This window comes from Carcharhinus amblyrhynchos, chromosome 24 (assembly GCF_965287045.1).
Source record: "Carcharhinus amblyrhynchos chromosome 24, sCarAmb.v2.hapA, whole genome shotgun sequence".
NCBI lineage: Eukaryota > Metazoa > Chordata > Chondrichthyes > Carcharhiniformes > Carcharhinidae > Carcharhinus > Carcharhinus amblyrhynchos.
Genome location: NC_137347.1, coordinates 6922439 through 6948227, shown reverse-complemented (window position 1 = coordinate 6948227; position 25789 = coordinate 6922439). Strand labels below are relative to the sequence as shown.

Here is a 25789-nt window from a genome sequence, read left to right as displayed (position 1 = left end):
TGACCTAACCACTTCTGTATAACTGACACATGACTTGTATTCACTATCTCCAAATATCCATCTTCTTTTTCATATATTTCAGTATTTCCTTTTTTATATTCAGTTTTACAGGATGCGGGCATCGCTGGCTGGACAACATTTATTGCCCATCCCCAACTATCCTTTCAGTAAGAAGTGTCACAGCACAGGTTTATTTGGAATCACGAGCTTTCGGAGCACTGCTTCTTCATCAGGTGAGCGGCTCCGAAAGCTCGTGATTCCGAATAAACCTATTGGACTAACTGGTGTTGTGAGACTTCTCACTGTGCCCACCCCAGTCCAACACAGGCATCTCCACATCATATCCTTTCAGAGGGCATTTGAGAATCAACCACATTGTGGCTCTGGAATCACATGTAGACCAGACAAAATAAGATATCCTCCCTTAAAGGACATTATTGAAAGCAGATGGGTTTTCCTGACAATCGACATTGGTTTCATGGTCATCTGTAAACGTTTAATTCTAGATTTTATTGAATTCGGATCTCAGCATTGCTCTGGATCTGTGGGTTATAGTCCAGTCACACTACACCTGCGCCACTGCCCACCCCCTCCACCCCCCAGTCCATGGGATTTCAGTGATCCGCGTACCTGGAGCCGTATCTCTTTGGACCCCGACTATTACAAACTTTTGAAGAGTTAGGAAATACACTGTCCTCCCTCTTTAGGGCCAGTTGAAGATCCTACATTGAAATCCATTTGCCACCAATTTACCCGGTCGCATAATATTTCACTACCTCTTTATAACGTCCTGCTTGCAATGACACTGCTTACAATGCTGCACGATCTTTCGGCCTATTTGTGGCTTTCTCTGCTATCGGCAAATTCATTAATAAACACGGTGAGCAGTTAGGATCCCAAAGCAGATGCTTCCGGGATGCCATTACTCACATCCTGCCAGTTAGATCATCTGCTGTTAGCTTACTCTGTGTGTCCCATCACTCAGTCCATTTCAGAACCAGGCCTATACATTGTCTTCAATTCCGTGACCTTTAAGAAATAGGAGCAGAAGGAGATGATTTGGCCTCTCAAGCCTGTTCTGCTATTCGATAATGGCTGTTGCCTTAACTCCAGCTTCTCTTGCACACCGCCCCCCCCCCCCCATTGTCCCTGATTCCCTTGTTGATCAAAAATCACCTAACTCAGCTCTGAGTGGTTATTCAATGACCCAGACTCCACTGTTTTCCATGGAAGGGAATCCCAATACAAATGTCGCTCTGAGAGAAGAAATTTCTCCTCACCTCAGTCTTAAATCAGGGGGTCTTTATTCTGAAATTGTGTCCCCTAGTCCTCCCACGAGGACAATCATTCTCTCAGTGTCTACCTTGTCAGTGACCCATCAGAATCATATAGCTTTCAATAAGATCACTGCCCATTCTTCTAAACTCTGATGGATACAGACCCAACATTTCCTCATGAGATAAACCTCTTCATCCTAGAATTCAGCCCAGTGAACATTCTCTGAACTGCTTCCAAAGCAATTATAATCCATTCTTAAGAAAGGAGAACAAAACTGTATACAGTATCTTAGATAATCTCTCTCCAATATCCCGTACTGGCAAGACTTCCCTATTTTTATACTCCACCCCCTTTGCGACAGACACCAACATGCCATTTGATTTTGCAATGAGTTTCTCTACCTGCATGTTAACTTTTTTGTGATTCATGTACCTGTAAAACAGGTCCCTCTGTATTGCATCATTCTGCAGTCTCTCTCCATTTAAATAATATTCTGCTTTCCTATTCTTCCAGCCAATATGGACAGCCTCACATTTTCTCATTGTTGCTCACTAACTTCACCTATTTTTATCACAATTTACTTTCCTCCCTATTTTTTGCATCATCAGCAAATTTGGTGCCAATATAGTTGATCCCTTCATTCGAGACATTAACATAGATAGCAAATAGTCAAGGCCCCAGCACTGATCATAGGATCACAGAAACCCTACAGTGCAGAAAGAGGCCATTTGGCCCATTGTGTCTGCACCGACCACAATCCTACCTAGGCCTTATCCCCACATCCTTACATATTTACCCACTAATCCCTCTAACCTACACATCTCATGACTCTAAGGGTCAATTTCTTAGCATGGCCAATCAACCTAACCTGCACCTCTTTGGATTGTGGGAGGAAACCGGAGTACCCAGAGGAAACCCACACAGACATGAGGAGAATGTGCAAACTCCACACAGACAGTGACCCGAGCCGGGAATCGAACCCAGGTCCCTGGAGCTGTGAAGCAGCAGTGCTAACCACTGTGCTACCGTGCCACCCTTTGTGCTGCCCTTTGTGAGCTGTGTGACACACTATAGCTTCTCAACATTTATCCCAACCCTGTTTCCTTTTTGTTAGACTATCCTCTGTCCTCAACACCATGAGATATGATATTGAGTAGTAACCTTGAGAGTTGGTTAGCTCAAACAAAGAACAGAAAATCTCAGCAGGTCTGACAGCATCTGTGGACATGATGTGGAGATGCCGGCGTTGGACTGGGGTAAACACAGTACAAAGTCTGACAACACCAGGTTTAGGTCCAACAGGTTTACTATCAAATAAACCTGTTGGACTTAAACCTGGTGTTACAAGCATCTGTGGAGAGAGAATAGAGCCAACACTTCGAGCTAGGATGACTCTTCAACTGACACCTCATCATCTGTTGAAGGTCCATGGTGACCTTGGACTGTGGTAACTTTAACTTTATATGGCATTTTATCAAAGCCCCTTTGGAAGCCTTTAATTTTCGTTAACAGTCTCTCGTGAGGAATTTTACCAGATGCCTCTCGAAGACCATATGAATAAAATCCATAAACATTGCTTGCAGGTGCAGCAGGTGGTCAGGAAGGCGAATGGGATGCTGGCCTTCATAGCGAGGGGGATTGAATATAAAAGTAGGGAGGTCTTGCTGCAGCTGTATAGGGCATTGGTGAGGCCGCAGCTGGAGTACTGTGTGCAGTTTTGGGCGCCGCACCTGCGCAAAGATATTTTGGCCCTGGAGGGAGTGCAGAGGAGGTTTACTAGGCTGATACCGGAGTTGAGGGGGTTGAGCTATGAGGAGAGGCTGAATAAACTAGGCTTGTACTCGCTAGAGTTTAGAAGAATGAGGGGAGATCTCATTGAGACGTATAAGATGATGAATGGGATGGATAGGATAGAGGTGGAGAGACTCTTCCCGCTCAAAAAAGACAGTAGGACTAGGGGGCACAGCCTCAAGATAAAGGGGAGGCGGTTTAGAACGGAGTTGAGGAGGAACTTCTTCACTCAAAGGGTGGTGAATCTCTGGAATTCTCTGCCCGTTGAAGTGGTGGAGGCTACCTCGCTAAATATTTTTAAGAAGCGGGTTGATGGGTTTTTGATAAGAGAGGGGATTAAGGGTTATGGGGAGAGGGCGGGAAAGTGGAACTGAGCCACAACAGATCAGCCATGATCTTATTGAATGGCGGGGCAGGCTCGAAGGGCTAGATGGCCTACTCCTGCTCCTATTTCTTATGTTCTTATGTTCTTATGTTCTTATTCCTCTCTCCGTTACTGTCGTCACTCTTCCAAAACAAAATTCAATCAGATTTTATTTTCTTTATTCTTTTATAGAATGTGGGCATCACCAGGAAGGCCTACACTTGCTGCCTATTGCGAAATGCCCTTGAACTGAATGGGTTGCTAGGCCACTTCACGGGGTTGTTAAGAGTGAATCACATTGCTGTGGATCTGGAGTCACATGTAAGCCGGACCAGGTCAGGAAGGCAGATTCTCTTCTCGAAAGCAGTGGTTCCTAATATTTTATCTATCACGGCACTCCTCTGTATTATACAAAGAATTTGACCCACACCCTCTGTTGCTTTCTGCAAAATACTTATTATCGGAGAGATTTTCTGCCAAAGTTTACCGTCAGAAGGAGTGATCGGGGGAGAATCGGGAGACGTGGGTTTCCATGTTTTACTGCGCATGAGTAGGTCCCAAAAATCTGATTTCCAACATGTAATCCCGAGCACTGATAGTTTCAGTTCCAGCTATCGCAAAACTTGGGCCATTAACTTGGAAAAATGTAAACACAATATAAATATCAATTACATAAAGGGACTTTGATTTCCTTAAAAACACGGTTCACAAATAATTTATCCAGTGCATACAAGGTTTAATATTTTGAGATGGTTATCAACATGAATGTTGACTGTTTTTCTTCACAGATACTGCCTGACTATCTGAGTTTTCCCAGAACTTTTTTCTTTTTCAGTAAGATTTCCAGCATATGCAATATTTTGCTTCTGTATGTTAGTTTTAGTTTAATTGCACAAATTTGGAATGATTTTGAATCTTATTTTACAGCACACCAGTATGCTCCATACACCAACGTGCACTGGTACACCAATGTGCTCCGGTATACCAGTATACTCTGGTACACCAGTATGCTCCAGTCCACGAATGTGCACTAGTACACCAGTGTGCTCCGGTATACCAACGTGCTCCAGTATACCAATGTGCTCCAGTAAACAAATATGCTCTGGTATATCAGTGTGTTCCGGTACACCAGTGTACTCTGGTACACCAGTGTGCTCCGGTACACGAATGTGCACTAGTACACCAGTGTGCATTGGTACACCAGTGTGCTCCAGTACACCAGTGTGCTCTGGTACACAAATGTGCTCTGGTACACTAGTGTGTTCCGGTATACCAGCGTGTTCCAGCAAACCATTGTGTTCTGGTACACCAATGTGCTCTGGTATACCAGTGTGCTCCCGTACATGAATGTGTACTGGTACACCAATGTGCTGCAGTACACCAGTGTGCACAGGGACCTGGGTTCGATTCTCGGCTTGGGTCACTATTTGTGCAGAGTCCGCATGTTCTCCCCATGTCTGCGTGGGTTTCCTCCACGTGCTCCAATTTTCTCCCAGTCTGAAAGACGTGCTGGTTCGATGCATTGGCCATGTTAAATTCTACTTCAGTGTACCCAAACAGGTGCTGGAGTGTGGTGACAAGGAGATTTTCACAGTAACTTCATTGCAGTGTTAATGTAAGCCTTCTTGTAAGATTAATAAATAAACTTTGAAAACATTTTAGAATCCCTACAGTGCAGAAGGAGACCATTCAGCCCATTGAGTCTGCACTAATTTGCTAAAAGAGCATTTACCATGGCCAAACCTCTTAATCTGCACATTTTTGGATTGTGGGAGGAATCAGTAATCTCTAAACTGTCTGTGCTTTATATGCTCTGTCTGAGGCCAGAACTCTCCATTCACCTGACGAAGAGGGAAACCTTGAAAGCTACTGAGTTTACTATCAAATAAATCGGTTGGACTAAAACCTGGTGTTGTCAGACTTTTTACTTGTGGGAGGAAACCAGAGCACCTGAAGGAAACCTGCGCAGACACGTGCAAACTGGACCCAAAGCCATCAACTTGGATCTATAGCAAAAAGTAACAACCCGGCAGAAACATTGGCAATGAATGACCATAAATGAAGATGCCATACTGCTGAGCAGGTGGTAGAGAAAGAGATGTGAAAGTAACAGTGCTGCCCAAAGGGAACCATACAACAATGAAGCTAGTCATTGCTGATGACCAAAATAAGTCATGAAATACATGATAGTGAGTAAGAAAAGTATAAAGAATATAGTATCTAAAAGGATGGCTGGGCTGGTCTTGTCCCAGATATAAAGGCTCATTTTGTCCCAGGCCTTCAACTATGATCATAGAATCCCTACAGCGCAGAAGAAGACTAGTTGGCCCATCGAGTCTGCACCAACCACAATCCCAACCAGGCCCTATTCCCGTAACCTCATACATTTACCCTGCTAATCCTCCTGACACTAGGGTCAATTTAGCACGGCCAATCCACCTAACCCGCACATCTTTGGACTGTGGGAGGAAATCAGAGCATCTGGAGGAAACCCATGCAGACATGGGGAGAACATGCAAACTCAACACAGACGATGACCCGTGGCCTGAATTGAACCTGGGTCCTTGGTGCTGTGAGGCAACAGAGTTAACCACCGTGCCACCTATTAGAATGAAGAGTTTCTCACATTTCCCTTGTTACATTTAACAGTGCCCCAATCACCTAATATATTTGATACATTTTTCAACGTGTATTACCTATTATTAATTTAACACTGAGAAATGACATGTAGATGAAGCAGTGATGGAAATGGGGATGGTGCAGACACTGTTCGCCTGATTATAAACAGCACATTGCTCTGCTTACTTGTTTGGCAGGCTTGTCAACACTGGCTTCACTTTTACAGGAGGTGGCACCTTTCTGTGAGACATGGCGTTGGGTTTGCCCGCAGCGTCTGACCATTCACTCTTGGGATCCTTCTTCTCATCTGCAAGAGAGAGAGAGGTGACAGTGAGTTAGAGAAGGAGAAACAGAAAGACAAGGGTATAGAAAGAAGGGGAAAGAGTGGACATCAAACAGACATGAGTACAAAGTGAGAGGCAGAAAGTGAGAGGGAAAGATTGGAAGACGAATTGGCCCTGATATTACCAGCACGCCCACCCCAAAATCGGGGCGGGCGCAGCGCACAGCATTTTCTGCTGGCCTCTGGCGTGATCTTACAAGCCTTGGGTGGCTGGTAAAATTCCGGTCAAACACTCCCACTAATGGTCACTTACCATGTCCATTCTTACAGTGCACGGCCTCCCATACCTATTGGGAAGTGAATGGACTCTTTGTTATCTGAGCAGATGAACCTTGACCATCAGTCATACAGCCTTTTCCCTATTTTCAATCCTATTATAACTAACAAAAAGGTTTCTGTGAAAGCTGAAAAAGCCAGACATTATTTTAATACCCCAGTGAGTTTTCTCTCAGCAGTCCTCACAGCAGATTAATCCTCAATTTGTGACAACATCAGAACTATTGTGGAGGATTAGTGAGGACAGAAAAGAGGCAGAATGAGAGAGGGAGAGGGAGAGGAGATGGGAGGGGAAGAAAGGAGAGGAGAGAGGAGGAAAGGAGAGTATAGGGGAGGAAAGGAGGGGGGAGGAAGGGAGAGGGGAGGGGAGGAAAGGAGAGGGGAGGGAAGGGGAGAGGAGATGAGAGAAAGTTACTTCCACTCAATTGTTAACTTTTTAATAATCAGGTCAGAAGTAGAGAGGGTTTGTTTGCTGGTGTAGCTGGGGCTTTCGAAGGGAAATTTTAACCTATTGGTTCACACATGCACTAACACAATTTGAGTTTGCCCAGATATGATGCAGTGTTTCTGGTTTCCTGCCTGTGTTCTGTTTGTTTGAGAATTTCCTCACCATTCTGCAGGTTTCTGCAGCAAACTCGTATCTGCTGACCAGACAAACTGAACTTTAGAGTCTAGACTGACGTTGCAAGACAAGTCTTATCAGACAGCCACACTGGTACCATCTGAACCCCGCTCGCTACCCTCTCCCCACTGCCCGCTACACTTGCACTGGCCTCTGCCCACTCCACGCTGCCCTCCTGTCTGTAACCGTCCACCGTCTACCATTCACACGTCTGTCTTGCTAGTGTTTTCATACATTGTTAACACACACCAATGAGACCACAGATTGCTTCTTACACTCAACACTTCCCTGTAATAATAGTTTATAGAAATATCACACTGAGTTAAGTGTTACTGTTGTTTGTGTTGTAACTGCAATCAGGGGGATGTATCAGTGAACAGGCAACTGCCGAGGACAATACTCCTCCCTTAGCACTGCTAAGCTGAAGATTGTTGTTCACAGCGGGTAGTACGGGCATTGTGGGGCACAGAGGGTGCCCGGTGCAATGAAAGGAAAATCAACAGCAAGAACTTTTCTGTAACATTCTTAAAAAGGAATGATTCACTCTTGTCTCGTACTCTGCAGCCAATGTGTGTCTCAGTGTAAACTCCTGTAAAGTCCACAGAGAGTAAAGCCCCTCACCTGGCTGAGTTTATGCCCATTGGATGGACGGTGACATTGCGGCGATACTATTGTAATAGTAATCCGGACGTTCAGGTTAATGCTCTGGGGACAGGTGTTCAAATCCCACCGATGCAGAACTGAAAGCTGGTCTCAGTGATATTGACCATAAAATCATTGTGGATTGTTGTAAAAAGCCAGCTGGTTCAGTCTTATCCTTTAGGGAAAGAATGCTGCCATCCTTGCATTTGACTTCAGATCCACACTAATGTGGTTGCCTGTTAACTGTGCTCTGCAATGGCCTCGCAAATCACTCAGTTCAAGAGCCATTAGGGATGGGCGTCAAATGCTGGTCAGAGAGTCTGGCCAACAATGCCCCACATCTCGTGAAAGAATTTTTTAAAAAGATGTCTTCTTACCTCTTCTCTGTCTCTCACTGTCTATACAGTGTTCAATTCTGGTTGCTACACTACCAGAAGGATGTGGAGACTTTGGAGAGGGTATGGAAATGATTTACCAGGATATTGCTTGGTATGGAGGGCATTAGCTATGAGGAAAGGTTGGAGAAACTTGGTTTGTTCTCACTGGAATGACAGAAGTTGGGGGACAACCTGATAGAAGTCTACAAGATTATAAGAGGCAAGGACAGAGTGGATAGTCAGAAGCTTTTTCCCAGGGTGGAAGAGTCAATACCAGGGGGGGCGTAGGTTTAAGGTGCGAGGGGCAAGGTTTAAAGGAAATATACGAGGCAGGTTTGTTACACAGAGGGTGGTGAGTGCTTGGAACTCGCTGCTGGGGGAGGGAGTGGAAGCAGATACAATAGTGAGTTTTAAGGGGCATCTGGACAAATACATGAATAGGATGGGAATAGAGGGATATGGTCCCTGGAAGGGTAGGGGGTTTTAGTTCAGTGGGGCAGCATGGTTGGCGCAGGATTGGAGGGCCAAAAGGCCTGTCCCTGTGCTGTAATTTTCTTTGTTCTTTGTTCCCGATTCTGGTTCTCTGTAAGTGAGGAATCTCCTCTAGAGTATACAGTCACTTGTACATAACAACCCTGCCATGAGCTGACTGTGGATCAGCACATTGACACCTGACCTTGACCGAGGAATGATGGTGAGATGGGGCAGCACGGTAGCACAGTGGGGGCAGCACGGTAGCACAGTAGTTAGCATTGCTGCTTCACAGCTCCAGGGACCTGGGTTCGATTCCCGGCTCGGGTCACTGTCTGTGTGGAGTATGCACATTCTCCTTGTGTCTGCGTGGGTTTCCTCCGGGTACCCTGGTTTCCTCCCAAAGTGCGGGTTAGGTTGATTGGCCATGCTAAGAAATTGTCCCTTAGTATCCAGGGATGCGTAGGTTAGAGGGATTAGTGGGGGTAGGGCCTGGGTGGGATTGTGTTCGGTGTAGACTCGAAGGGCCTCTTCCTGCACTGTAGGATTCTATGGTGCTTTCCCTTCAATGAAACTTCTCCTGATGAGACAGTCCACCATTTGTTTTGCTCCAACTGCTGTTTGTGTAGTTTAGTTTTTATTTTTACACCACACCTTTCTCTGTCTTCCTACTCCTCTGATTACTTCTCCTCCAGCCACTGGTCTTGTTCCATTCCTTACATTTGTCTTTTAAAATCCTTGTTCTGTACCGTCACCCAAGCACTACGTAAAGCTGCAACTTCCATTTCAGCGCCTCTGTTTTTCACACTGATTTTTCTTACCGCACTCCTTTCCTAATTAAATTGCTTCTTTTATATGAACACTGCTTCCCATTTTCATTGCTTAGTGCTGCCTCATGACTGTTCTCATAAATATCACTAATAAGGCAATCTCTGATCACTTCCTTATATCGCTGTCTACCTATTATCTCCAGCTCCTATCTGACCCATTCCATCCTGTGTCTTATGTTCCCACAGATTTCCAAACAGCCTTTGGTCTAAGATTTATTGTGACATTCTGTTGCTAAATCTCAGCCTCTCCACTATCATTGCAAGCTGCAACTGTACAGGGTAGTGGTGAGGCTGCAGCTGGAGTACTGTGTGCAGTTTTTGTCACCGCACTTGCGGAAGGATATATTGGCCTTGGAGGGAGTGCAGAGGAGGTTTACTAGGCTGATACCGGAGATGAGGGGGTTGGACTATGAAGTGAGACTAAATAGACTGGGTCTGTACTCGTTGGAGTTTAGAAGGATGAGGGGGGATCTTATAGAGACGTATAAGATAATGAAAGGGATGGATAAGGTAGAGGTAGAGAGATTCTTCCCGCTTAGAAAGGATAGCAGCACTAGAGGGCACAGCCTCAAGATAAGAGGGGGGGGCAGTTCAGATCGATGTTGAGGAGGAACTTCTTCACTCAAAGGGTGGTGAATCTCTGGAATTCTCTGCCCATTGAAGTGGTGGAGGCTGCCTCGCTAAATATATTTAAGTCACGGGTAGATAGATTTCTGATAGACAGGGGAATTAAGGGTTATGGGGAGAAAGTGGGAAAGTGGAACTGATCCACTTCAGATCAGCCATGATCTTATTGAATGGCGGGGCAGGCTCGAAGGGCTAGATGGCCTACTCCTGCTCCTATTTCTTATGTTCATATGTTCTTATTGATGCCTCTGTTTCCAGAAGAGCCCACACAATCGCTACGAGCATCTATTTCCACCTTTGTAACCTCGTTAAATTTCACTGTTTCCACAGTTCAGCGGCTGAAACCCTCATCCACGCCTTCGGTACCTCTAGACTGGACTAATTTAGTACACTCCAGGCTGGTCTCTCAACTTCTACCCTTCAGGACATCCAAAATTCTCCTGCCTGAGTCCCAACCCTCAGCAGGCTCCTCTCACTCAGCTGCCCTGTGCTGGCTGATCCATATTGATTCCTGGTTGAACAACATCTTGACTTTTAACATTCGCATCCTCGTTTTCAGAGCCCCTCCCTATCTCTGCAACTTCCCCCTGCCTCACAGCACCCTCACAGCTCTCACTCCACCAATTCTGGCCTCTTGGGTACCCCCGAATGCTCCGCCATCAGTGACCATGTCTTTTGCTGTCAAGGTCCCAAGTTCTAGAATCCCCTTCCTTAATGTCTCCATCGCTCGACCTCTTCCTGCTCTTTTAAGACACTCTTCAGAACCAATCTATTTGACCAAGCTTTTGGTTATATCTCCTTCTATCTAATATCTGCGATTCGGTGTTGAATTTCTGTTTGATAACACGGGTCTTTGGTCATTTCCTTACTTTAACGATGCTACATAAATGTGAGTTGTTTTTATCTGGGAGCCGTGTGCGTTCCACACATTTACTCTGTAATAGGGTGAGTTGCCACCCAATTACAGCAGAAGAAGCTGAGCTGAATTGGCTGTGGCATTCACAAAAGAGACAGGATCCATTCATCCCCTCTTCCTCTCAGCTCCGCAAGTCTATGAAGGACTGCAATGTCCCACACTGCTGTGAGCGAGATGCACACAATCCACGTTTGAGTGGGAGGGGACTTGCACTGACCACCATACAATAGGCATGACCCTTACAAACCCTAGCCCCTGATCCCCTAATGTCATTGTTAAATTAGCTCCCACTCACTGGGGTGGGATTTTCCGGACATTCCCGCCCAAAGTCAACAGTCCTTTTGCCAGTCAGGACAAATTTTCCGTCCCGCCCGCCACGATTTCCACAAAGGGGGTGTGGGGGGGGGGAACCAGAAAGTCCTGCCCACTCATCTCTTGTTTAACTATTGTAAAAAATGAAGAGCTGTCCCCGTGAATAATTCCTTTGCCAATTGTTAAAATCATGAACCAATTAGCCTCTCAGCTAATAGACTTGGCACAGCAACGTGTATAAACCCAGTGGTGCCCATGTCACCCGGCGACACGTCAAGGCTTCTCCCTCCTAGTTGAGTGCAGCGCCATTCATAAAATACTCTTCAGACGGAAGACTATTTTTGTGACCACACTGACAGAGCGAACCAGCGACCTTAAAGACAGAACCTTAAAGGATGAGCAAGGCCCCTTTCGAGCTACCTTTCCCTTTCTAGCTCACATGGAAAGTTTGTATGATTTTCTACACGTACCTTTGTGGTCGTCTTTCCAAGTGGACTTCTCTGGGGCCTTCACTGTTGCCATGGCGTCAGGTTTAGCAGCTAAAACAAAATAGAAACGTTTCTCGTACGGACGGGAAGAAAGTGTGAGACGGCAGTTTGAGTGTGGCATGCACTACCTGCCACGCATGGATTCTAAGTTCCATAGCTACACATATCTTGAGTTAAGTTGTATCCGAGTCCTCAGCAGCAGAATCGAACGCTCCTGGCTTCTTCTTCTGAAGTGTACACAGAAGAGGAAAACACACAGTTTCCTTGGATGCTACAAGTTCCTCTTTCAAAAATCAAGCTGATACTTCCCTGGTCCTGACTCCACCCCGCTCCCCCCCCCACACTCACACTCAGTGAAAACCCCAACCAAAGGCAATCGTCAGAAAGCCCTGTGAGTACCTCGCTGCAATGTGGCTTTGCAAACTGCAGCCTCGCACAGTTCTGGCTGGGAGCCCACAGGTTGAGTCACATGTTGTGTGGTTTCATGCAGTTTCCTGAGCACAGTGAAAAGAGGTCGTGTAACCAACACGATTCCTGTTAAAAACCCAGCAATGTCGCAGAGAGCAGCTGCCCCGTGTTCGCATGGCACCGTATCACGTCAACCAGAAGCAGATCAAACCATTTCATGTACTGATGATGCCAAGCTGAATGCCAGCTCCCTGTTGTTTTGGGTGCCAAAGTTCCATAATACCATGTTCCCATTGGTGGGGGGAGTCCAGAACCAGGGGTCACAGTCTGAGGATTCGAGGTAGACCATTTAGGACGGAGATTTCTTCACCCAAAGAGTGGTGGGAGCCTGTGGAATTCATTACCACAGGAAATAGTTGATGCCAAATCATTGAATGTATTCAAAAGGTGGCTGGACGTAGCACTTGGGGTGAATGGGATGAAAGGTTATGGGAAGAAAGCAGGATTAAGCTATTGAGTTGGACAATCAGCCAAGATCGTGATGAATGGCGCAGCAGGCTCGAAGGGCCAAATGGCCTCCTCCTGCTCCTATCTTCTATGTTTCTATCCCTCTCATTGGCTGATGCTCTCTATGTTCTTTGCCGCCTGCAGACTGAACAGTCTTCACATCAAGATAATTTGAGGCCTCAGTTTCACATGAGTTCAGCACCTAATCCCAGTCAGATATCTAATCCCGGGGAGGGGATAAACCCAGAGGTGGATTCAATTAGTGGTGGGCAATAAATGCTGGTCTTTTCAGAAACTTGCACATCCCGCAAATTAACTTTTTAAAACATTTTCTGGTTCTGGGGATCTTTCTATTGACCACAATCAGTGCTGTAAAACCGTTTACCTTCTTCCTGAAACTGTCGCGATTCCCACGGCCAGTTAAATTGGACCGACCAGTGTAAACCCTATAACACAGGTTACATCAGAGGCTGCCAATCTCAATAAGATACTTAAATTGCCAACCCACCTCCTTGAGAGTTAACATCCCATTGCTTATTCCATCTCTATAAGACCCAAAAATAGGCAGCTTGGGATTAGTGATCAGATTTTTACATTTGAATATGTCGCTTACCCTATCTTTGGGTGTTTGAATTCACCCCAATTTCCAATTGAGCTTAAAACAGCGTTTTATAAAGGTTCAGGATTCTACCTTGCTTCGGCTCCTCTTGTTATAAAGTTAAGGATTGTATATTCTTGTTTAAGAGTCTGTCCATCTCGTCCTGTGGCCTTCAATGTTTTGTGTAATCTGCTGGGTTTAAAACTGTACTGCTTCCATCCTAATTTTAAGAGCTTGCATCTGTTGGGCCATTGTTGGATTTTATTCCTTTTTAGATCATGAAAAGCGTGGGGCAGTGCATTTTGGGAGGGCTAACGAGGCAACAGAATACACAATCAATGCTGGGATACCAGGAACTACAGAGGACTAGAGGAACCTTGGTGTGCGTGTCCAAAGATCCCTGAAGGTGGCTGGACAGGTAGATAAGATGGTTAAGAAAGCGAATGGGATACTTGCCTTTACCAGTCGAGGCATAGAATATAAGAGCAGGGAGGTTGTGATGGAGCTGAATAAAACCCTCACTAGACCACAGCCTAGAGCACTGAGTGTGGTTCTGGTAACCACACGAGAGGAAGGACGTGATCGCATGAGAGAGAGCGCAGAGGAGATTCACCAGGATGTTGTTGGGCTGGATTGGCTGGGGTTGTTTTCCTTGGAGCAGAGAAGGCTGAGGGGGACTGATTGAGGGGTACAAGATTATGAGGGACATGGATAGGATGCATTTTTTCCCTTAGTAGAGGGGTCAATAAAGTAAGGGGCAGGAAATTTAGAGGGGATTTGAGGAAAAACTTTCTTCACTCTATCGGGTGATAGAGGCGGGAACCCTCACAGCATTTAAGAAGTATTTAGATGAGCACTTGAAACGCCTTGACATACAAGGCTACGGACCAAGTGCTGGAACATGTAATTAGAATGGATAGGTGCTTGGTGCAGACACAATGGGCTGAAAGGCATCTTTCTGTGCACTGTGACTCCATGGCCCTGCATGTGGTTTGTTGTATGTGTTTTTCACTGTAAATAACCATCCTTTGAGAAATTTCAGAGTGACTGACGCACAGTGTACCAAGGTGCCCGGCTCCCATAGTGGGTGCTGATCTGAGTGGCATCATCCAGCTGGTGACACAGGGAGGGAGCAGCTGAGTGCTCACCCAGCACCACACACAAAAGAAGTGGAGGAGAAACATTGAGAGATTCTGTTCCACAAGCTGCCCAGTGTCCTTCGCATCTATGGGACTCCTCGTACGATGGGGTATGTCAGTCACGAGAACACAGGATAGGGGCCGTCAATTCCAGCTGCTTACTGATTGCAAAAGACAAATTATAGAGAGGGAACCAACACAATATCTGGGAATTGGCTACGTACATGCCTCTGAACTCCCGAAAGTGTGCGTGGGACCTTGCATCAGAATGCACGGGGTAGAGTGAGATACACGCAAAGTAAAAAGCATTTCAAGTTTATTTATTAGTGTCACAAGTTGGCTTACATTAACACTGCAATGGAGTTACAGTGAAAATCCTCTAGTCACCACACTCTGGTGCCTGTTCGGGTTACACTGAGGGGGAATTTAGCACGGCCAATGCACCCTAACCAGCACGTCTTTCAGACTGTGGGAGGAAATTGGAGCACCCAGAGGAAACCCACGCAGACACGGGGAGAACATGCAAACTTCACACAGATAGTGACCCAAGCCGGGAATCGAACATTCTTGCTGGTGAGAACTATAACTTCTGGATCTTGAGCACCCGCTGATATTCTCACACAGCAAACAAGATCTCACAATCAGCCCCAATATGTTTTACTTATTATATATGCAAATTATGGCACCAGGCAAGGTGTCAATTTGATTTAGAAATAGCAAATCTCTGCCTCGCATCTTATAATCATTCTTACTTTCAGCAATTTTTTTTAAAGGTTCTTTGGGTAAAAAAGAATTGCTGACCCTTGTGTACAGGTGTCAAAGGACAAGGAGATGGAGGTACAAGATGGAGTGAAGCTTTTAGCCTTGTCTAACTGAATTGAGGGGCTGAATGGCCTTTTCCTCTTCCTAATGGCTGATTCCCATCAGCTTACCGTTCTAACCTAAAACATAAAGAACTGTCGTTGCTGGGGAAGTTTCCAGTTTTCCAGTGAAATGCTGACTTGTTGTTCCCAGAATATGGTTGTGTGCCACTGGACATTATCTGACCTGGTTTTCCGGGCCTCTTTTCTTGTAAGGAGAAGTTTGATGGCATCGCCATTCCCTGCAACCTGGGTGGATGGGGGATTGAAATGTGTCGAGTGGATTGGGAGGGCAAGGGGACACATGGGTCTCTGTGAAAGGGTAGTGGCGTGGGTGGGATGTGTGGGTGTGGGGGTGGGATAAATGCTCTTGCGAATTTGGGTGTTAGCCGTGGGAGGCTGAAGGCTTTGGTAACTTTGGAGTCACTGGTGATTTGCTGGGAATCCAAATGTCACTTTGATGTTCTGCTTTTCTTCAGATCAACAATCTGTTAATTGTGGAGAATCACATTTTTAACTTTAACCAAATGCCTTGTCTGTAATCATAGAATCATAGAATCCTGCAGTGCAGACGGAGGCCATTCAGCCCATTGAGTCTGCACCGACCACAATCCCACCCAGGCCCTATTCCCATAACCCCACATATTTGCCAACCCCACATGTTGGCTTTTTTTAACCCATGAGGGGGTTAGCCTATGAGGAGAGATTGAATAGACTGGGTCTGTACTCATTGGAGTTTAGGAGGATGAGGGGGGATCTTATAGAGACGTATAAGATAATGAAGGGGATGGATCGGGTAGAGGTAGAGAGATTCTTCCCGCTTAGAAAGGATAGCAGGACTAGAGGGCACAGCCTCAAAGTAAGGAGGGGGGCAGTTTAGATCGGAGTTGAGGAGGAACTTCTTCACTCAAAGGGTGGTGAGATTCTAGAATTCTCTGCCCGTTGAACTGGTGGAGGCTACCTCGCTGAATATATTTAAGTCACGGGTAAATAGATTTCTGATAGACAGGGGAATTAAGGGTTATGGGGAGAAAGCGGGAAAGTGGAACTGATCCACTTCAGATCAGCCATGATCTTATTGAATGGCGGGGCAGGCTCGAAGGGCTAGATGGCCTACTCCTGCTCCTATTTCTTATGTTCTTATATTTACCCTGCTAATCCCCCTGACACTGGGGTCAACTTCGCACGTCCAATCCACCTAACCTACAGATCTTCAGACTGTGGGAGGAAACTGGAGCGCCAGTACGCAGACATGGGGAGAAAATGTAAACTCTGCACTTAGGGGCAGCGCAGTAGCACAGTGGTTAGCACTGCTGCTTCACAGCTCCAGGGTCCTGGATTCAATTCCTGGCTCGGTTCACTGTCTGTGTGAAGTTTGCACATTCTCCTCGTGTCTGCATGGGTTTCCTTCGGGTGCTGTGGTTTCCTCCCACAGTCCAAAGATGTGCGGGTTAGGTTGATTGGCCAATGTTAAAAAATTGCCCCTTAGTGTCCTGAGATATGTAGATTAGTGGGTAAAATATGTAAGGATATGGGGGTAGGGGCTGGGTTTGATTGTGTTCGGTGCAGACCCGATGGGCCGAAGGGCCTCTTTCCGCACTGTAGGGTTCTATGATTCTATGGCAGTGACCCGAGGCCGGAATTGAACCCAGGTCCCAGGTGCTGTGAGGCAGCAGTGCTAACCACCATGCTGCCCTTAATGAAAAAAGTCAATTAGTAGAATGTTTCTTAGACCTTCCCCATCCCAGAAATACACCCACAGTGTTGTACCTTTGACATTTATATTCTCCCTTCAGTTTTTTATCTACTTACTGGATCTTGTCTCTCATTTTAAAAATAGTCAACACACAACTTAAATTGTGAAACTCACAGCAACTATCAGCTTTGACGTACAAGTCTATATTCAGAGTTATTTTTCAGTTATCAGCTTTCAGGTTTTACGCAGCTGTTGGTTCAGCTTTCACCGTTTATCGACATTGGGTTATACTGATAGCTGCCCTGGAGGTTTTTGATGTGGCAGTATAGAGGGAGCTTGACTCTGTATCTAAAAAGTCCTGTAAGAAGTCTCACAACACCAGGTTAAAGTCCAACCAATTTATGTAGTTCTCACTCCCCACTCACCTGACGAAGGGGCAAACCCCGAAAGCTTGTGAGTTTACTATCAAATAAATAGGTTGGACTTTAACCTGGTGTTGTAAGACTTCTTACTGTGTTTACCCCAGTCCAATGCCGACATCTCCACATCATGTCTAAAAAGTCCTGCCAAAGTTTGGAGGCACAGTGTGACGGCGAGTTTATTCTGTATCTAACCACTGCTGTACCTAGCCTGGAAGAAGTTTGAAGGAATAGTGTAGAGGAAGGTTTACTCTGCATCTAACCACTGTTGTCACCTGATCTGGAGGAGGTGTGTAAGGACAGTGTAGAGGGAGATTTAGTCTGTATCTAACCACTGTTGTCACCTGGTCTGGAGGAGGCGTGTAAGGATAGTGTAGAGGGAGATTTACTCTGTATCTAACCACTGTTGTCACCTGGTCTGGAGGAGGCGTGAAGGGATAGTGTAGCAGGAGATTTACTCTGTATCTAATCACTGTTGTCACCTGGTCTGGAGGAGGCGTGTAAGGATAGTGTAGCAGGAGATTTAGTCTGTATCAAATCACTGTTGAACCTGGTCTGGAGGACGCATGAAGGGATAGTGTAGAGGAAGATTTAGTCTGTATCTAATCACTGTTATACCTGGTCTGGAGGAGGCGTGTAAGGATAGTGTAGCGGGAGATTTAGTCTGTATCTAATCACTGTTGTACCTGGTCTGGAGGAGGTGTGAAGGGATAGTGTAGAGGAAGATTTAGTCTGTATCTAATCACTGTTGTACCTGGTCTGGAGGAGGTGTGAAGGGATAGTGTAGCGGGAGATTTACTCTGTATCTAATCACTGTTGTACCTGGTCTGGAGGAGGCATGAAGGGATAGTGTAGAGGAAGATTTACTCTGTATCTATACCACACTGTGGGTGGGACTTTCTGCACATGTCCTGCAGTGTTTTGCAGAGGAAGCCCGCCATTGGTTGGCAGTGAGATGTACTGGTCCTGTTGTTAACGGATTTTCCCATTGCTGACACTCTCCCCCTGCTGGGATACCCTCAGCGTGGGCGGGGATCGGGGTGGTTGGGGGAAGGTGGATTGTAGCTGTCTGTGGGAATGGACATATGGCCATATCTGATCAGGTAACAGTTTTGTAGATTTTGTAAATTTGGGACACAATAGTTCGCGGGTTCAATTCCCGGCTTGGGCCACTGTTTGTGCGGAGTCTGCTGGCTCTCCCTGTGTCTGTGTGGGTTTCCTCCAGGTCCTCTGGTTTCCTCCCACAGTCTGAAAGTTGTGCTTGTTGGATGCATTGGCCGTGCTAAATTCTCCCTCTGCGTACCCGAACAGACACCCGAGTGTGGCGACTAGGAGATCTTCACAGTAACTCCACTGCTGTGTTAATATAAGTTGAGTTGTGACGCTAATAAATACAGCTTAGATTTTGATTACCAACAGCTGGGAAATGTTGCAGGTTCCTCTTTCACCCCTCACATTAATGAGAACCCAAGTTCCTCCTGGATATTAAACTTGTGTTTTACTTTGGTCGTTTTGCTCCAGCGAATGTCTTCAGTTCCCAGCAGTCGGAGTTGGCACTGAGTGGACAGGTCAAACTAGTGAAACCCTCATGGACTGAGTGGTTTGGTTACTGATGTACTTTAACTCAGACACTGCTCTTGTCTTCAATCCCAGACCACATGTGACAGGACTGGCCAATACTACTGGTTTCTGATGAATTTGTTCTGATGTGATTGCCTTGTCTGAGATTAAACAGGTTTTACTTACAGATATCCACGTCTGTTCCCACTTTTGGAGGAAGCCCCTTCTTCATCTGCAATTTAAACACACACAGCTAAAATAAATTGTGGGATAAGAACCTCACATTAGGTCCAGTCTCCACTCCTCCACAGAACATTTATAATCCACCCTTCCCACTCACACTGTTAGTTCCCTGTGCAAATCCCATTCCGGGATCTGAACCCAGACTGACACTTTGACACAGGAGTGCTGCAAAGTCAGGAGTGACATCTTTTGGATGACATTAAACTGAGACTTCATTTGGGTTGCCAACTGTCATTAAATGTATTCCTGGAGGCTTCACCACATGACTTGTTTAAAAAAAAGTTTACTTATTAGTCACAAGTAGGCTTACATTAACACTGTAATGAAGTTACTGTGAAAATCCTCTAGTCGCCACACTCCGGTGTCTGTTCGGGTACAGAATTCAGCATGGCCAATGGAACTAAGCAGCACATCTTTACACTGTGGGAGGAAACTCACACAGACACAGGGAGAATGTGCAGACTTCATGCACATATGGTAGCACAGTGGTTAGCACTGCTGCTTCACAGCTCCAGGGTCCTGGGTTCGATTCCCGGCTTGGGTCACTGTCTGTGTGGAGTTTGCACATTCTCCTCGTGTCTGCGTGGGTTTCCTCGGGTACTCTGGTTTCCTCCCACAGTCCGAAGATGTGCGGGTTAGGTTGATTGGCCATGCTAAGAAATTGCACCTTAGTGTCCAGGGATGTGTAGGTTAGAGGGATTAGTGGGTATAATATTGTAGGGATATGGGGGTAGGGCCTGGGTGGGATTGTGTCCGGTGCAGACTCGATGGGCCGAAGGGCCTCTTTCTGCACTGTAGGGTTCTATGATTCTATGGCAGTGACCCAACCTGGGAATCGAGCCTGGGTCCCTGGCGCTGTGAGGCAGCAGTGCTAACCATTGCGCCACTCCAAACAAGCTACCAATGTGATGGCCAGGAATCGAACATGGATCAACAGCTTGGAAGGCAGCTATACTCACCATTACTCCAGCCATTATTTGACCAACACATCCATCCTCATGATGGACTCACTTCCTACACCAATCAGGAAGCAGGAAGACTCATTACCTGATTGGATGATGCTTAATTGTCAGCCAAACTGCCTTCCTTTCCCTCAATTTTCAATATTTTTATATCTGACAATGAGAAATGTTTGATATCTTTTTCAATACCCTGATGATTTTTCACACAGCAGTGGCCTGGAGATTGATACTTGATTCCTGGAGACTCCAGGCTGCTCCTGGAGGATTGGCTCCCCTAACTCCATCTGTCCTCATGTGTAAGTTCCCAGAGTACCATTCTGGAGGAGGGAGAGGAACTTAACCTGATTGATACTTAACCCTCAATCAACACCAGTGAAACAGATTATCTGCTTATTATCACATTGTTAAAGTAACCAGCTGGAAAGAGCTTTGGGGTGTCCAATGGTCATAAAAAGCACTTTTCTTATGAAGAATTATCTAAACTGTATAGATATCTACAAGAGTTCATCACATATCCACTACCTTGGCTTGTTGGCTTCCAGACACAATACATCCACCCTTCCTGAATACATACTGTGTCGTTTTCCTTGTTTTGGTTCTGGATTGGTGCCCAAAGCTTTAAACCCAACCACACAGGGGAAGAGATAGCGTAGTGATATTGTTACTAGAATAATAATTCAGAAAGACGGCGACTGAGGGGGGATCTAATAGAGGTATATAAGATTATGAAGGGAATAGATAGAGTAAACAGAGGTAAGCTATTTCCTATGTTAGAGACACATAGTACGAGGGACCATGGGCTTAGGGTGAGGGGGGAGAGGTATAACACAGATACTAGAGGGAGGTTTTTCACACAGAGGGTAGTGGGGGTATGGAATGCTCTGCCAAGTAAGGTGGTGGAGGCAAGCACGCTGGAGTTGATTAAGAGTAACTTAGACAGGCACATGAGTGGGTTAGAGATGGGAGGATATAGGAGATTGTTTTAAATAAGGTTCATTAGCATTGGGACGTCCCTGGTAATGTAAAAGGATATGGTATGATAATAATGTTTTTTCTCTTTTAATTCACAGGTTTTAAGTCGGTCCACCTTGTTGTCCAACGAGGGGCATACACGTGATGGGTCGTACTTGGGCTGCTCTTGAATGTTCGAGATTGGCCTAGTGCTTCATGTCGTTAGTGTGTGCTTAAACTGGACCAGATACTGGGCAAGACGATAGCTCAGTGACTATCACTGTTTGCTGTGCAGACACATGGATTTGGGCCGGTGTCTGTGAGAGTTTGCGCATTCTCCCCGTGCTTGCGTGGGTTTTCTCCGGGTGCTCCGGTTTCCTCCCACACCCCAAAGATGTGCTGAACGGAAGTAATAAATTGTCCCTAAATTAGTTTCCCTCAATGTGGATTGCCATAAAACAATAGATAAGGGTCATGGGTGGAAGGGGGTACTGGTAATATTAAAATGGCGGCGCGGGCTCGTTGGGCTGAAGGGCCTGTTTCCCGGGATGTTTTTGTTCTTTGTTCTTAGATCCAGGATAATGCTCCAGGGACCAGGGTTCAAATCCTGCCACAGCAGATGGTGAAATTTGAATTCACTAAAAATCTGGAATTAAAGCTCTAATGATGACCATAAAACCATTGTCGATTGTCATAACAACTCATCAGGTTCACTAATCTGTCACCCTTACCTAGTCTGGCCTACATGTGACTCCAGAGCCACAGCAATGAGGTTGGCTCTTAACTGCCCTCTGAAATGACTCAGCACTCAATTCCAGGGCAATTAGGGACGGGTAATAAATACTGGCCAGCTAGTGATGCCCAAATCCTCTGAATAAATAAAAAAAACCCAAGCCCCTCAAATTTTAAACATGTGCCCTGAATGTGCTTTGAACTGGTTTATGGAACAGTAAGTTTGAGGGAAGAACCTCGTCACTCTGTACAAACGCACGCTGCGGGATTTGTTCCGTTGTGATGGTCAATTATTTGTGAGTCGGAGGGTCAATTATGAGAATCCAAAGTAGAAACAGAAGCCAGTGCCAGTGCGTACGGGGAGCCCATTACAGAGGAAGATCAAACTGAGAGGGATCTTCACACGAACAGGTGAATAGTTTGTTTCTGTAAATCAGAAAAGATTCCAAGCAGGAAGAGGACTATGAAACTGGCCCGGACCAGCAGAGGATCAGAGTGTCCGTTCTTTATCACGCCTGACCTTTCCCTCCTCTGAAGTTCACAACATGAGGAGTTCAAACTCTTTGTGGGGACTCATCCCCCAGTCTCACTCTCACTTTCACCCGGTTGGAAATTAAAGATCTTGGCAGGTGTTTTCCAAGTTAGTGGAGAAGAAATAACTGGCTTGGTGAAAAATCGGCTGCTGATTAGCTCAGAGTTTGTTGTTGCCAGTTCCTGGTATAAACCTCCTTCGCATTCAAAAGCAATCATAGAATCCCTGCAGTGCAGAAGGAGGCCATTTGGCCCATCAAGCCTGTACTGACTGTCCAACAGAGCATCTTAGCCAGGGCCACCCCCACCTTATCCCTGTAACCCCATGTGTTTACCGTGGGTAATCCCCCTAATCTACACATCTTTGGACACTAAGGACCCGATTTTACCATCAAGTTGCACCCATTTTCTGGCACAAAAACTTGATAAACTCAGGCGTGAGGCAAGTAGAACATAGAATGTAGAACACTACAGCACAAACAGGCCCTTCGGCCCACAAGTTGCGCCGATCATATCCCTACCTACCAAGCCATAGAACCATCTGTAACCCCCAATCCCATTAAATCCCATGTACTCATCCAGAAGTCTTTTAAAAGACCCCAGCGGGTTCGCCTCCACCACCACCGACGGCAGCCGATTCCGCTCACTCACCACCCTCTGAGTGAAAAACTTTCCCCTAACATCTCCTCTGTACCTGCTTCCCAGCACCTTAAACCTGTGTCCTCTCATAGTGACCATTTCAGCCCTGGGAAATAGCCTCCGAGAATCCACCCTATCTATACCCCTCAACATTTTATACACCTCTATCAGGTCACCTCTCAACCTTCGTCTCTCCAGGGAGAAAAGCCCTAGCTCCCTCAACGTATCCTCATAAGGCATGCCTCCCAATCCAGGCAACATCCTTGTAAATCTCCCGTGCGATCCATGCTGGCCTCTGCGCCGGTTCCCCCTTTACCAGTGCCCAAAAATGACCACAATTGAGACGTGCATTTAAGTTGACTTACTGTGCTGTACACCCAACCTTACCAGCACTTCCCCACTTTACCACCGTGTCTGCCAATCCAGAATCAACACAAAACAGACATGCCCCACAAAAGTCTGAATCAGGTGCTCCAGCTAGTGAGGAGGTAGGTGACAGCTTCCTGCTTGAGATCAGTGGGTGGGGGGGTAGTGAAGGGGGGGGGGGTTAGCTGCCACTCTGCCTATGATCAGTGAGGGGGAAGGGGCCCGTGATCAATCTGCGTGGTGGGGATAAGGGATCAGTAATATTGGGGAGGGTGGGGCAATGTCAGTGGGGGGCTAGGGGGAGGTATTATCCGACCCGGGGGAGATGTGGCAGGCAAGTCGCACCCTGTCATTCTTTTCTCTGCGCGTGCGCAGTTGGAGGCGCTGATCGGAGCTGCAGGATTTCGGGCATGTCCACAGGCTTCTGCAGCACGATTTGGAATCGCTGATACTTTTTCAGGCAGAGTGTGTATGGGGGCACCTCAAAATGGGTCTAAAAGTCAGATCTGAAACATTCCCATTTTCAAGTCCGCTCAACACTTTAGAATCAAAAGGGTAAAATAGGGCCCTAAGGGTCAATTTAGCTTGGCCAATCAACCTAACCCACACAGCTTTGGACTGTGGGAGCAAATTGGAACAGTCTGTGGAAACCCATGCAGACATGGGGAGAATGTGCAGACTCTGCACAGTCAGCCAAGGCTGGAATCAAACCCGAATCCCTGGCGCTGTGAGGCAGCAGTGCTAATCTCTGTGCCACTGAAGAAACAATTTAGAATTTGTGTTTATTCTTCTTGAGGAGTTAATTAACTGGTTTTCCACCATAACTGTATAATTGTAACATAAAATCCACCGGTTAGACTGGGCGATGTGTGAATGTGATTGACCCCCTGTGCCGGATGGCTGGTGTGACATGGCAGTGTGATTCATCTATCCATCTATTTCAATTGTCTTTCCACACCTAGTGGTGCACTAAGGTACCAAAGTGAGTTATTCCTAGACCAGGTCACTAGTCAATCACCAGAGGCTTATAGCTCGAGGGGTGTCACTCCACATCAAGCATGGCTGGCCAGGGACTGTGTCCCACTCTTACCGCCAGCCATTGGCATGTTTGGAAGAATTTGCAGCTTGACATAGGGCAGCACGGTGGCACAGTGGTTAGCACTGCTGCCTCACAGCGCCGGGGACCCAGGTTCGATTCCCAACTTGGGTCACTATCAGTGTGGAGTTCGTACATTCTCCCCGTTTCCTCCCGGTGCTCCTGTTTCCTCCCACAGTACAAGGATGTGCAGGTTAGGTGGATTGGCCATGCTAAATTGTCCCTTCGTGTTAGGAGGATTAGCTAGGGTAAATTCATGGGGATAGGGTCAGGGTGGGATTGTTGTCAGTGCTGATGGGCTGAATGGCCTCCGTCTGCACTGTAGGATTCTATGATTCTCTGATTCTATGACACACGCAACCTATTTGACAGTATTATAAACACACCTTCCTTGGCCATCTAGTCCTGGGGTGGGAATTAAACCCAAAGCTTCTGGCCCAGAGGCAAGGACCCACTGCGTCACTCTAAAGTGTGATTAATGCTCTACAATATAATAAGTTCATCACAAAGAACCTAGATACGCCTGCGTGCAATGTTAAAAACCAGAGTTTAATACAAGCTGAAGTTAAGCAATTATGGGCACAAAATGTAACTGAACATTGATGAAATCATGACTCTGAAACAGGAACTGTGTCTCTCTCTCACAGCTGCTGGCTTTTCTGTTGAAAGTTTCAGATTTCCAGCATCAGCGATATTTCATTTTGCTCACTTACTGCTCTGTACCCAGGTGTGAATGTGTGCTCCTGTCTGAACTAAACAAGACGTGGAGATGCTGGCGTTGGACTGGGGTGAGAAGTCTCACAACACCAGGTTAAAGTTATTTGATTGTAAACGCCACAAGCTTTCGGTTTGGAAAGTTCCACACACCTGACGAAGGAACAGCGTTTCTGAAAGCTTGTGGGTTTACTATCAAATAAACTGGTCGGACTTTAACCTGGTGTTGTCAGACTTCTTACTGAACTGAACATGACACTGAAAGTACCGCACTGCAACTTGGAAATCAATAGCGGTTACGTGACTCCCTGTTTTAAGCCTGTGTTGGTGACTGCTTCATTATCCTATCTGCTTTTTAAATTTGCTTCACATTTCCATGTTGAAAAGGGTGTGAGGTGACTGTCAGAGGATG

The 25789-nt window shown here is 46.2% G+C and overlaps 1 protein-coding gene across 1 annotated transcript in view; it reads right to left on the bottom strand.

Annotated features, from left to right (window-relative positions):
• sh3d21 (SH3 domain containing 21) overlaps positions 1–25789 on the bottom strand; it is a 99818-nt gene that overhangs the window by 21737 nt on the left and 52292 nt on the right. Inside the window, exons 10-12 of the mRNA XM_080211607.1 lie at positions 19330–19375; positions 11939–12007; positions 6239–6359 (exon numbers count right to left, since the gene is read on the bottom strand). Of these exons, the coding sequence (XP_080067733.1) occupies positions 6239–6359; positions 11939–12007; positions 19330–19375 (236 nt within the window). The remainder of the gene's footprint in view (positions 1–6238; positions 6360–11938; positions 12008–19329; positions 19376–25789) is intronic.